The 13,908-nt window shown below is 46.7% G+C and overlaps 1 protein-coding gene across 1 annotated transcript; it reads left to right on the top strand.

The window, feature by feature from the left end:
* Nucleotides 1–3,344: 3,344 nt before the first annotated feature.
* On the top strand, nucleotides 3,345–4,127 carry LOC121835087. The gene has a single exon (XM_042289020.1). The coding sequence runs from the start codon at nucleotides 3,345–3,347 to the stop codon at nucleotides 4,125–4,127; it is 783 nt and encodes a 260-aa protein (XP_042144954.1).
* The last annotated feature ends 9,781 nt before the right edge of the window (nucleotides 4,128–13,908 follow it).

Here is a 13,908-nt window from a genome sequence, read left to right as displayed (position 1 = left end):
AGAAGACGAAATAAAAGAGCCGCTCTCAAGCAAACGGTGGGGCAGACCATTCATGGTCATGGACTCTGAGCGTCTAATTGATTGGCTACTGTTGTGTTCTGATTTGTATAACTGCGTTGTGTTAGCAACATATGTACAAATCATCATCATCACCATATGATCTGTACTTCATTTTCTTCTTTGTCGATAAAAGTCAGTCTGATTTGGAACGTTGACTGGGCTGGTCTAGAGCCACTCTATATGGCAGCGTAGCTGCCAGAGTAGCGACACGACACAAAATTACCTAGATGCACGACGTCAGATGCGCTGATAGTGATCTCCATTTTGGGCCTGAGAGGTTGCCATGGTAACCGTGCTTCTAGCGACGGCGGGCGGCAACCTTTGTAGTCTAGTTGATATCTCCATTCGTTCATTGAAAAGTGGTATAAGACGCTTTGCAACGCGGTAAGGCAAGAACCTCTGGAGGAACGGTGCCTGTTTTTTCTGAAAAGTGAGACGATTTGCAGCCCGGGGACTGTCGGGCGACGAGAGCTGCTATATGGTATCGTACGTGCACCGACAAGGCGAGAGGTTTTTCGGCGCCGCCGGGATGGCGGCCGCTTCGTGGGACGAACGTGCCGTCCTAGTACTTTCGGACTTCGCTCCGACGGGACAAAATTACGCCGGCCACGACAGGACGAGCTCGGGGCATGACTGCTGCTCGACTGCCCCATAGTGAGCGAGTATATGTTTGCCATCATACTTCTTCAAGGCCCGGTCATCCCTTCAAGATGAAATTTTCTCACCAACTGGTGAGGAGCGACGTCAACGGGGTTCAACCAAGAAGGACGGCATTGTGGTTTTTAGGGAATTGTTGACGCCATCAAAAGAGACGGACGCCGGATATGAGGTGTTCTTGCCGACAGGAAAAATGGTCGTTCGGAAGTTTACCGGCATTCAAAAAGTCAATATTTTTATCTGGTGTAGCACACATATATCCCTGTTAAAGGGGCCACAAAATTATTTTTAAACTTCTTCTTCCTTACCTGTAATCCTCAACTCGAAAGAGAACTGTGAAATCACGCAGTCGTGACATACTAGGGCACCGGTGCGATGACCCCAAGCTTTCACCGTGCTTTCTAAGCGCACCGTAGAACTTGGCATTCGCAAGTGGTGATAAGTTTTTCAGGACACTCATTGGCCAGGAACTCGAATTCAAATATCCATGGACGAATTGATTGCTGACGAGCGCATACATCCGAGGGACGCAGTTTTCGTGTCCAATGCGTGAGTTGGGGTCGGCTGACGTCATTTTGGCCTATGTAGGCATTGTAAAGAGGATATTTAGAACCATACACATATGATGATAACATCATAGCACACTCACATTAAGTAGCCCAAAACGAGCCCAGCTACAGAAAATAAATATTACACTCATAAGAAATAAATACGTCTGTAACATGTTAATTACAATGCCGAACACACCTCTGAGCATCTAAGTTTAACAGTATGTGTTGATGCATTGTTATATAGCAGGACATTTCATGTACGTCACTTGAGCAAACGCCAGTTTTTCACTTGAAAAACAAACCAAAAAACACTGCGATCAAATGCAAGCCATTGCAACGAAAGCAAGTTATATTAAAATCTTCAGAACTGCGAATTCGTAAAATTGGCGATTAGTAAAAAAGGTTAAAGATCGCAGGAGCTTCCTCGCTAAAAATTGCTGTGATTATTCGGTGACCCAGGGCTGAAACAATTTCCCCAAGGCCCTACACGCGCCGTATACCTTTCGTTATGATTCTCAGAAATTCAGAATTTCAAAGGAAGCTAGAAAAATGCGAAAATTTTATCCTAAAAGCTATGTGGAGCGCAAGTTCGTCTACTTCTTTTTGCAGGGGTTGTGGTGACGTCAGAACGCCGAGATCTGAGTGGCTCCGATTGAAGGATAGTGGGTAGACCTAAAAGCAAGCTGCCTTGAGGCCTACCCACTATTCTTTATTCAGAACCAGAGCTCAGCGTTCTGACGTCACCACAAACCCTACTAAAAGAAGCAAACTTGCGCTGCGCATATCGTAAAATCGTTGATTAGTATATACTTGGGAGTTCTGTGAACATTTGCACAGCTTTTAGTTGGACACCTATTTCAAAGTTGCGACGAGTCACTCGCAGTAGATGAGCAATTTAGCCAATGCAGTATAACCGCTAGCCTGGGGTCTATAGGTCTTTAAAGTGCACCACGCAGTAGTGATACACAACCGCAAGCCGGTACGATGCTCATGCAGATCGAAACGGGCGGGGGTGGGGATTGAACCCAGGTTCCCTGGTTGATTAGTATAAACGTAAACATCGCAGAAGCTTCCTCGCTAAAAGTTTGTGATCATGCGGTTACCTCGGGCGAAAACAAATTCCCCAAGGCCCAACATGCGACGCATAGGTTTCGCATCGATTCTCAGACCCTCCAACGTTCAAATAAAGCTAAGAGAATGCGAAAATTGCATGCTAAATGTCTTATCGATCCTCATACACATCCGGAAACCCGAGCCCCACTAAGGCGATATTACTGATGCTGTCGCACAGGTGCTAATATCCAGAACGTTCTTGCACAGAAAGGGTATAAAGTATCATTCTTTCAGATCTTCACGTTATACCTACGTCAGAAAGCACGAAGAAGCCCTAAATCGTCGGCAAGCTGCGGCACATCACGACTCCTGCGCACCGAACGAACTCGCATCCACCAGCTCTGGGCGCTGCCATCTTACCGATGACATCACGGCTGTTGAGAGGTCACGTGACGAGTTCGTCACTCGGTTGCTACGGAAACCGAGCCAGCTCAGCTCGTTGCTATGGTACCGCGTGTGACCAATCGCGGTGAGAGGCGGCACAGGGAAAAGCGTGGCGCTACTCTGGCAGCTACGCTGCCATATCGAGTGGCTCTAGGCTGGTCCTGTTCTTTTTCTCTGCCGTGTCCCTGAGGACACCACATTTTTGGCGACGAGATGCTGAGCCCATTACGGCTGTACTACTAATAGCCATGGCGTTCTTCTCTGCTGCATCGCCGCCCCCGTTCCTGCCTACGCCGGGACAGCCTGCAATTCCGTGGGAGCAGTGGAAGCGGGTGTTCCTGAATTTCCTGGAAGCTGCTGGCGGCAACGAATTGCAGCCGAATCGTCGGAAAGCAATTCTGCTGAATGCCCTGGGCGTTGAAGGACAGCGGGTGTTCTACAGCATCGCCGGGGCACGGACCGGTCAGTCACCTTCTACTGAGAAGCCTCGCGAGGGCATCGAAGGATGGCTTGTCGAAAACATCGAAGGATGGCGAGTCGGAGGGAACGCCATCAGCTGAAGACGCGTTCCAATCTGCAATGACAGTGCTGGACGCTCATTTTGCCACGACTACGAATGTGCTTGTAGACCGTCACCGGTTCCGACAAAGGCGTCAGGCGCCTAAGGAGGCGTTCGAGGCCTACGCAGCCAGTCTGCGGGAACTTGCTTCTTTCTGTGACTACGGTGACGGCGTCGACAACGTCATTCGAGATCAGCTCCTCGAAGGCACTACTTCTCGTCAAATTCGAGAACGCCTGCTCTACGAAGGTTCTACCCTCACACTCCAGAGAGCGCTCGATATTGGCAGACATATTGAACAAATTCAACGGGAGATTCACGAGGTTGATGACGCCTCTGTGCAGCGCGTGGTACCGAAGAAAACTGAGAAATCTACTTCGGCAAAAGGATGTTGCTACCGCTGCGGGTCACAAACTCACAACGCAAACTACGACAAATGCCCGGCGAAGAATAAGCGTTGTCGCCGCTGCAAGAAGATTGGCCGCTTCGAAGCAGTGTGCAAGTCGAGCGAGATGTCTAGTGTTCAAGCCGTCAAGGATCCGAAGTCGGCGGAAGCTAACGTCGTCACCGTTCTGCATATCGGCGGCGATTACAGACGTGCACGGGAAATATCTACGGAGGAGCTCATCGGCAACGTTCCCATTCGTTTTCTTGTGGATACGGGGGCCACGGTTTTTCTGTTGAACGAAGAAGACTACCGCAAGAACTTCGCTGAAAGGTATCCTCTGAGTGCGACGTCAGTCGTATTGCAAACTACACGAAGGAGGAAATCCCAAGCGTCGGATGTTTTCTGGCCGAGGTAACCTACAGAAACAAGGACGCCTGCGTCATGTTCTACGTGACCAAAAGAGGCATTTCGTTGCTAGGACTCGACGCCATTCGTAACCTTCGTATCAACATTGAAGGAGAAACACTCAGCTGCTGTCAGACTGCTACTTCACCGGCGTCTGCGTTGCTACCTCCAAGCCCAAGGAAGGAGTTTGGACAACTTTTTTCCAAAGAACTCGGACTGGCTAAAGACTTCGTGCACCAAGTTCAGCGACATACGTCGGTACAGCCGGTTACGACTAAACCTCGAAGACTTCCACTGTCTCTTCGGAATCAAGTCTTTAAAGGAAACAATTGCATGGCTGATACCTTGTCACGGTTACCAGCGGAAGATCATACAGGTCAAGAGAAAGAGGAGGAGATAGTTTCCATTGTTACATCATGTGTAACCAAGGAACAGCTGCAAGAAGCAACCGCAGCAGATGCTACTCTGCGGGACGTTGTGCGTTTCGTCCACGAGGGATGGCCCTCAAAGAAGTCGTTGGACACAAAACTGGTTCCGTTTTACCACGTTAGGGAAGAATTATCGGTGGTTGACAGGCTTGTGCTGCGGGAGGAGAAAGTGGTCATACCTGAAGCTCTGACGCCGTTGATGGTACGCTATGAACATGAAGCCCACCCTGGTATTGTACGGACAAAGCAAAGGCTCAGGGACCGGTTTTGGTGGCCTCGCATGGACCGTCAAGTGGAGTTAGAAGTCAGAAGCTGCCACATTTGCCAGGAAGCAGACAAGTCTGCAAAGCCTGTGCCCGCTCCCCTGCAGCCGGTTGCTTTACCGGATCGGCCATGGCAGAAGTTGGCCATGGATATTGTCGGACCCCTGGCTCGAGCACCATCAGACAAAAAGTTTGTCATAACACTGATAGACTATCACTCAAAATGGCCTGAGCTCTGCTTTACAAGCCATGTGACCTCGCAAACGGTCATTGAGTTTCTCCGCTCGATGTTTAGTACGGAAGGGTATCCCGAAGAGATGGTAACAGGTAATGGTACGCAATTTAAATCCAAAGAGTTCGAGGATTTTCTTGAAGAAAGGGGAATCCGGCATTGCCTGTCTTCAGTATACTATCCGGAAGCGAATGGATTGATTGAAAAGTTCAATCGTGTCTTAAAGGACTTCATCCAGCTTGCTATCCTCGAGAATCGCCCTCTGCAGTCTGCGGTTACCGACTCTCTGGGCGTTTACAGATGTACCCCACACGGCACGACCGGAATCTCCCCTGCCGTTCTACTGCACAGTCGCAGCCAAGAACAAGGTTAGATATAATTGGACTACCATCCAAGGACGTCTTTCAACGACCAGAAGTCGAAATGAAATCTCTTCGGAAGAGAGTCGAGGACCGGCAGAGCAAAAGCAAGGCCTACATTGATGAAAAACGTGGTGCCAAAGCTGCCAAGTTTAAGCAAGGCGATTTCGTCAGAGTACGCAAGCCGCCTGGTGGCACGAAAAGAGACCTTAGGTATACAACACCGTTGAAGATCCTACAAAGAAAAGGACCAGGCACGTTTCTGCTGGAAGACGGACGGACGTGGAACGTTTCAAAATTAGTTCTCGTCCATCAAGCGGGAAAAGATATAAAGAACCAGGTTGGCCAGCATGGTTACCGTTGAATTCAGGGGCACCGATGGAAACGCAGTCAGTTCTACCTCGCCAGCGATCGTTACAAGACGAGCAGCTGCCTGAACTTGCTGCGGCAGACCAGAGGACACCGCCTGGACCGGAGGAGTCTACCTCCGCGCCTCTCCCAGATTCCCAGCAAATGTCGCAACCGGACACTAACGTGCGGCAGCCCTTAACACGATCACGTAAACCACCAAGCTGGTTACGGGATTATGTCACATAACATGTGAAGCAATGAAGGACACACATCAGACACTGATACTTTGTTTCGCTTCGTGTAACTTTTTTTTTATTAGGCTTAAAGGGAGAAAAACAAAGAGGTAAGCCAAGGCCTATCCTTGACTGGCTACTTTGTTGGGATGGGGGAAGGGGAGAAAAGAATATCAGAGGAAGGGAAAAGAAGTGAAAAAATTCACACACACTTTGGCACGATTGTGATAACACGGATTGCGTAGCAGAGTTGCTAGTGGTAACTGTGTTCAATTGTCGTTGTATAAGAGTCCTCCGCAATCGCAGACACCAACGCAGACACAATCACAGTCACGGTCACGAATAGTTTGTCACACACGTGGTCACATTCTAAGACAAAGTTCGGACGGAGAATGGTAGTCGTGCATTGGTTGGTACCTTTTCAATTAAATAAAGAACATATTTAAAACAGATATTTAACACTAAAGTCTCTCCATCAAGCCTGTACTCTCCAAAAAGATGGAAAACATTTTCACAGCCTTTCGTTGTTCGCCTGGCGACAGCCAGGGACCTAGTATTTGAGATATGTTTATGTTGGCGGTCGGAGTACCCGGTAGGGACATGAGAAGATTAGCACGTTCTGTGTTGTAGAGCGGGCATTCGGAGATGATATGTTTAACATCTTCAGGTTTTCCACATGCACTGCAGTTGGGGCTAGATACAATCCCAAATTTGAACTTGCGGCGATTTGTGTAGGCCGCGTTGATTCTTAGCCGATGTAGTAGCGTTTCTAGTTTCCTTGGAAGGCCTTTCGGAAGGAAGTTTCGTAAACAGGGGTCAATGTGGTAGGAGTAACCATGATGATTTTCAGGCGATGTCCAAGTCCTAAGAAAGTGATCCTTACCTAGTGTATTAACAAGTTGGCGACAGTCTGCTTTTGTAAAAGGTATATCTTCACCAAACTCCATGTCGTGTCCGCGTGTGGCAGCAGCATCTGCTGCTTCATTTCCAGGGAGGCCGCAGTGTCCCGGTATCCATTGAAATACAATGTGCTGCCCATTGCCTATCGCTGTCGCATGGAGATATAAAAGTTCAGAAATTAACGATTGATTTGTTGTTTTGTAGAGAGGGTTTTTTAAGCATTGGAGTGCAGCTTGCGAGTCTGAAAGTACGACCCATTTTTGTTGGAGATTAGAAGCCGAGATGTGTTGAAGTGACTTTTCAAGGCCATGGAGTTCGGCTGCAGTGGATGACACTTTCCGTAAAAGTCTGAAAGACTCAACGATTTGCAGAGACGGGATATGAATTCCTGAAGATGAAGAAGTATCAGTTGTTGATCCATCTGTGTATATATGTATAAAGTTTGTGTACCTTGAATGTATATGTGATAGTGCAGATTGCAGCAGGACAGTTTTAGATTGTGTGGTTTTGTTTGTAATGCCGTCTACATGCAGCGAAACATTCGGTGAAGGTAAAATCCAAAGTGGGCAATAAGGAGGCTCAGGGTAAGCGGCAGCTTGCGGGATATTACGCTGTAGCTGTGCAATATTTTCGGAGACGTCTGAACGCCTTTGTTGTACGTTCATTAGTTGATGATGATGATGTTGAGTTTTGTATTTAGGGTAAATGCGGAGAATTTCTTGAATGCGCAATATGTTAAGTGGAAGTTGGCGGGCTTCGGCAAGTGTTGCTAATGGGGATGAATCTGGAGGGAATCCAAGACATATCCTTAGCGATTTATTCTGCCCTGCCTGAAGGTTCGACATGTTGCTTGTGCATGTATTTAGCACGGCTAACGAATACCGCAACAAGCCATTTACGAGGGAATTTTGTACTCTGAGCATGGACTATGTTGATTTGCCCCAAGATTTACCAGTCAGGCAGCGGAGAACGTGATTTGCTGAGTCTATCTTTTTTCTCAACGTCTTAATATGAGGGGTCCATGTAAGGTTTCGGTCAATAATAAATCCCAAAAACTTATGCTGTGAAGCGTAAGGGATTGTTCTTCCTGCCAAAAGTAATGGAAATCTTTTCATTGACATGCGTGTGAATGCCATTGCAATAGTTTTTTTCTGGTGAGAGGCTGAGTCCGCGTGAATTTAGGAAGTTGCTAATTATTCGAAGTGTGTGTTGAAGCTTCCTCTGAGAAATGAAGCGATTTTGATTGGTGGTCCATATGTAGACGTCATCTGCATAAAATGTGATTTTTACTCCCTCAGGGAGGTTCTGTACAAGAGATATTAGACACAAGTTGAAGAGTGTCGGGCTGAGGACGCCACCTTGCGGGACACCCCTATTAACTGTATGAGGAGAGGTGCGCCCCTCCATTGTTTCCATGAAGACAGTCCGATTATTAAGATAATCTTCAATCCACGAGTAAATTCGACCACCAATTCCATGTTCAGATAAGGCTGTTAATATTGCAGCGTGTTCAACAGAATCAAAGGCCTTACGAATATCTAGAAAAATGGCTATTGTTGTCCTCCTCTCCGATATCCCGTGTTCCACACAGGTAATGAGGTCAATCACATTGTCTATTGCTGACCGCCCGGATCGAAATCCGGACATTGCCTCGGGGTATATGTTGTTATTCTCTAGGTACCAGCTTAGCCTTGTGAGAATCATCTTTTCCATAACTTTTCCAATACAGCTTGTAAGAGCGATTGGCCTGTATGATCCTAAATGAAATAGGGAATGCCCCGGTTTTAGAATAGGTATGATTTTAGCCCTTTTCCATTCTGTGGGAACGGAGCTATTTGTGAGTGATGAGTTGAATGCTTCAAGTAGTCTACGTCGTGGATTGTCTTTTAACCTACTGAGAGCGGCATATGTCACTCCATCAGGACCAGGGGAGGACTTTTTCTTTGTACTTTGCAAAGCACTGTCGAGTTCACTCAGCGTTAAAGGGAAATCTAGTCTGCGGTCGAATGAGGTAGGAGTTGTCGGTTGCTTTATTGTATACGAAGCTCTGCTGTCTGAAATCAGTTCGCAGTATGACTCGGCAACTTCAAGTTCAGTTGAATCTTCTCTGAGAGCAGTAGCCCTGAAAGGATAGCGGTGGAGGTGAGTTTGGCGCCTGATGCCGCGAATTATCTGCCACATTTTTGCTAGGCTATTTTTGGCGTCTAAGGACACACAAAGTTCTCGCCATGATTTCCGTGCGAGGGCATCCAAATACCGTCTTACTTTTTTTTGCGCTCTCCTCTCAGCTCGGCGATCTTCCGGAGTTCTTGTTCGTCTCGCTTTCCTTTCTGCTCTTCGCCTAATTGCACGCAATCTCTCATACTCTGCATCTATTTCGTTTCTGTTAATCGGCATTTTTGTTCGTATTGTACACTTTGCCAGGCAGTCCTTTATTATTGGTCCTAGTTCTTCTTCCAAGGTAGTAGCAGTAATGGACTTATTTACAAGTACAGAAAATTTTTCCCAGTTGGTGGCAATCAAAGTATGAGTCTTTTTACGCATAGTAAAATCTTTACAAAATGTTAGGAGGGGCATGTGGTCGCTGCCTCTACTCTCGAGGTCTGTGGTCCAGCGAAAATTATGATATTGGTCTGCGGATACAAAAGTTAAATCTAATGCACTACTACTATTACCTCTATGAAAAGTTGCGCTGCCATCATTTAGGAGACAGAGCTTAAATTTTTCAATAATACTCAGCAGGGCAGATCCACGTGTATCTGTGTATTTGCCACCCCAAAGTTCATGGAGAGCATTAAAATCGCCACATAATATATGAGGCGAGGGTGTAGTCTCTAATAGAGTCTCAAGACGTCTAATATCAAATTTAACTTGTGGCTGAATGTATGCTGATATTAACGTGAATGTTTTTGATTTGTTGCGTACTGTCACGCATGCATATTCATTTGTTTCATGTGGGGGGACTTGATGCTCATTGGAAACGAGATCATTTCGCAGAGCTATTAAAGCTCGACTAACTCCGTTTGTCCGCGCTGATGTGCTGTATGAATATCCCGAAAGTCTCAGTTTGGTAACATCTTCTATTCCTGCCTCCGATATTGCTAATAGTGGAAAAGAGTGGGTCCGTACAAGTTGTTTGAAGCCTGACATTTTTGAGCGAAGGCCATTTGCATTCCATTGAAAGACAGTTGTTTGATTTAGAATGTCACAGAATGGTTCATTTATTTGAACCAAGCGAGGAGGCAAGGTTGAATGTAATTAATTAGGCTGAGTATTATAGGAGCCCATGTGTAGTTGCCTTGTCTTAGAAAGCTCCGCACAAAATCGAAAGCCATCGTTACGGCTGATTCGCAAAGGGATTTGTTGTTTTGTATGGGAGTTTCATGGCGGGGCGCATTTTTGTGGGGAGACACACGAGCGTGACCACTTGCATCAGTGTCAGTGTACTTACTGGTTACTGATCTCGGCTCCGTTTGTGCAATGTCAGCATCTATCGACCTGGATTCTGCTCCACCCGGTGCGATATTTTTACGCGAGCTCTTTGGAGGCTCGGCTGTTAAGATATCCTTATAGGATTTTTTTGGATGTGGCATGTACATGATGAGGTGTTTCCACGACCTCTTCAGTCACGCACACAATTTCAGGGCAGACCTCTGTAGAGGGATGATCTTTCCTCTTTGTGACAATGGCTTCCTTTGGAGCAACTGTGTCTGTAGCGAAGCCTCTCTTACGCAGCTCAGCTTTCTTTTGTTGTTCAATTCGTATGGGACAGGTAGGGTCGAGTGCGTCATGTTGCTTTCCGCAATTGATGCATTTTGGGTTTGTGGCATTACATTTTGAACTGCTATGCCCTCCTCCGCATCGGGAACAAGTCTCGCCCTTTTCACAGGTCACGCCTTTGTAGCCATAACGGCCGCAGTTTTTGCATTGCAATGGACGTTCTTCGAATTGCGAGACCTGATATCGCACTCGAAAGAGGATCACATATCGGGGCAAGAAAACCGAGTCGAATGTTATTATGACTACTGTAGTGTCCCTCAGTCTTCTTGCATGAACTACTGGTAGATCAGAAGATAGATGTGTTTGAATGTCCGAGTCAGTGACGTCCTTCTCTACGCCTCGAATCACCCCAACCGCTGCAGATCGAGGACCTGGCTCGTATGCCTTGACGCCCACCCGCAAAGCGCAGTGAACTTAAGTAGTGTCTTTGTGGCAAGGGAGTTTCGCGTATCCACAGCGATAAGGTTGAGACGCTTGTTAGGACGTACCATGAGAATGCATTCTGGACAGTGCAGTTCGAGGAGGTCGGACACCTTCTTCATGTTCAACTTCATCAGGGATTCCTGTGGGTTAATTGGGGTGAATATCACAGTGAGGCCCCGGGGGTGATCTGGTGGCTGGACGTCCGTTTTCAAGACGACACAGTCACTGGAGTGGCGCCGCTTCTTGTACGTGACTGTAGTATATTCTGCGCTCGCTTCGTCGGTCTCGAGCTCCATGTCCTGGTTTGAAGAAGCAGGTTGGCTTTGTAGTGGGTCAGGCTATGTGAGGGCGATGGGTGATGACGGCTCCAGTGGTGTTGGAGTTACCAGAAGCTCCGGGTTCGGTTGGGACGAGTAAGGGTGGTCATCACATGCATTCGGAAGAATGTTTTCGGCTTCGTGAGCAGTAGCATTCATACCGCCTGTTCTCCCGGCGCTCTTCCTTGACGCCGGAGCAAGTTGGAAGGCTTCAATAGACTCTTGCTGTTTGAGATAAAATGTGATACAAGATATCTCAAAAGGCACAAAAATATGTGACCTGTTCTCTCGTGTAACTGAAATAATGTTTCTTCTTTTTTTTTTAGGGGAAGGTAATGTTGGGTTCTGATTTGTATAACTGCGTTGTGTTAGCAACATATGTGCAAATCATCATCATCCCCATATGATCTGTACTTCATTTTCTTCTTTGTCGATAAAAGTCAGTCTGATTTGGAACGTTGACTGGGCTGGCCCTGTTCTTTTTCTCTGCCGTGTCCGTGAGGACAACACAGCTATGACCTCATCGCTTTCAATTCGATAGGCGTGACCCTGGTTTCAAAGACACGCAGTTAAAAAACCAAACAGTGGCTTAGCTCGGCTATGCCAGGATATATATGTAGCGTAAGCCTAGGTCCAGCTGGTTATTCTTAGCTTTTCTGGTTGTCTAAGATTAGCTTGATTATCATGCCTACTGCTGCTTCAATGACACACACATGGTATACGCATTATCTGACTACTTCGGGATCCGATGAGTTAAGCTTCTCCGCTCTTCTTATTGCGGAAGAGGCGTCGTGTAACCGAGCTTTCAGTTGCACGTCAAAATTTTCCCAGGTGGTCCGAATCAGTCCTCCGCTGGGGCGTGCCAGATGCCCGTCGTTGGTTTGGCCAGCTGTGCGGCGTGTTGAACTTGTTATGCATCAAGCAACCAAGCTGCCGCCCAGAACAACCGGACAGCGCGAGCCATAATCTCGAGCTGGTGCATTAGCGCGGCGCGTGCATCGGGGACTGACCTCGGCGCCATACCAGTCCGACCCGTTCCGTCACTACACCTCGCGCATGCGCAGCACGGCTCTCCAGGAGCCACGCGAAACTGCTCAACCTCGGCCAGTGTAGCTTACGCTACAAAAATCCTCACCTTCGAAAGAGCCTTGTGTCTCGGTGCCTCATCCTGGAAACAAGGTTCACCGGATACCCGTCGGTATCTCGGTGGCGAAAGATTTCGAGCACCCAGAAGGCTCTCTTGGGCGTTAGGTCGTCCACACACATATGCTCTAATTGCGTATGTAAGAGCATTTGTCGCGTTTCCATTTTAGTGTCTCACATGTCCGCCATGGTACTCTTGAAGCACACCCAACCACAGGAACCGGAACCGCAGTGCAGGCGCTAATCCGCAGCAATAACCGCCGTACAAGAAGCACCAACAAAGGCGCTACTCAAGCGCTAACAAGGTGCTACTGAAGCGCTAACAAGGCGCTACAAAAGCGCTAATTGTGCACAGTAAAAGTGTCTACACCTTTAAGGGTGTAAAAGAGGTGTCGTTGCAGCTTACACCCTCGGCTACACCCTTTTAACACCCTTAAATCGCGTAATACACCCTCATTATTTTATCGAAAGAGGTGCTGTTTCGTGTTACACCCTCCATTTAGTGCGGGGTGTAAGAAGGGTGTAGAAGGGGGTGCTGAATAAATAACATGAAATGCTTTTGGAAAGCCTATTTGGATATCTCTATAAATGTATAGGATAGATTTCTGCTTGAAAAGCAACGTGCCTCTTCTGCATACATTTTTTTATGTTTGCAAACAAAATTTTGTATGAGTTGATATTTTATTTTCTTCCATATTACTTCATGCTCAGAAATTGGAAACCAAGGAGAAATGCTTAATACTAGAATTTTTTACAAATATTTATTGATGGAAGGGTAGCAGTAAGAAAATCAGTTAGTCCCGAGTTTATATCGGACAACCCAGCATAAAATCGAAATATAATAGATATGTTTGGCAAATATTCATGACATGCTGCTAGAACCTGTCACGTGACCATGTAAACCTGGATAAAATATTGTTTTGAGAATATGATAACATGTACAATAACTCAAATACATAAAGAGGCAGAACCCATAATAAACCAGCCCGAGACACCCAATACAAAAATAGTCTATGGTCGCCTATGGAAACTTCTATGGCAGGCTATCGCCCCCTATAACCCTGCATGGTCGTCCTTAGAAATCTATAAATACAGCTACAGCAAGCTATAGAAAAGTCTAGACCCCTGTGTCTAAAGACAAGGAACCAATAATTGTCTTTACTCGCCTAAAGAAAATTTTACGACCTTAGGTCTAAAGACTCAGGGCCATGTTTCATTAATAATAATAATATTAGTAACAATAATAAATAAGTTAGTGTTTTTAACAGTGTCCAGGGATATCCAATTGGTTTTCTTGGTGGCGCAGTTCAATAGAACGCACACACAAACACACACATATACTCTCGCACGCACGAGCTCAGG

Source organism: Ixodes scapularis, unplaced genomic scaffold (genome assembly GCF_016920785.2).
Source record: "Ixodes scapularis isolate PalLabHiFi unplaced genomic scaffold, ASM1692078v2 PGA_scaffold11__112_contigs__length_91849675, whole genome shotgun sequence".
NCBI lineage: Eukaryota > Metazoa > Arthropoda > Arachnida > Ixodida > Ixodidae > Ixodes > Ixodes scapularis.
The sequence above is the reverse complement of the archived record's forward strand: the minus strand, read 5'-3'. Positions and strand labels throughout refer to the sequence as shown.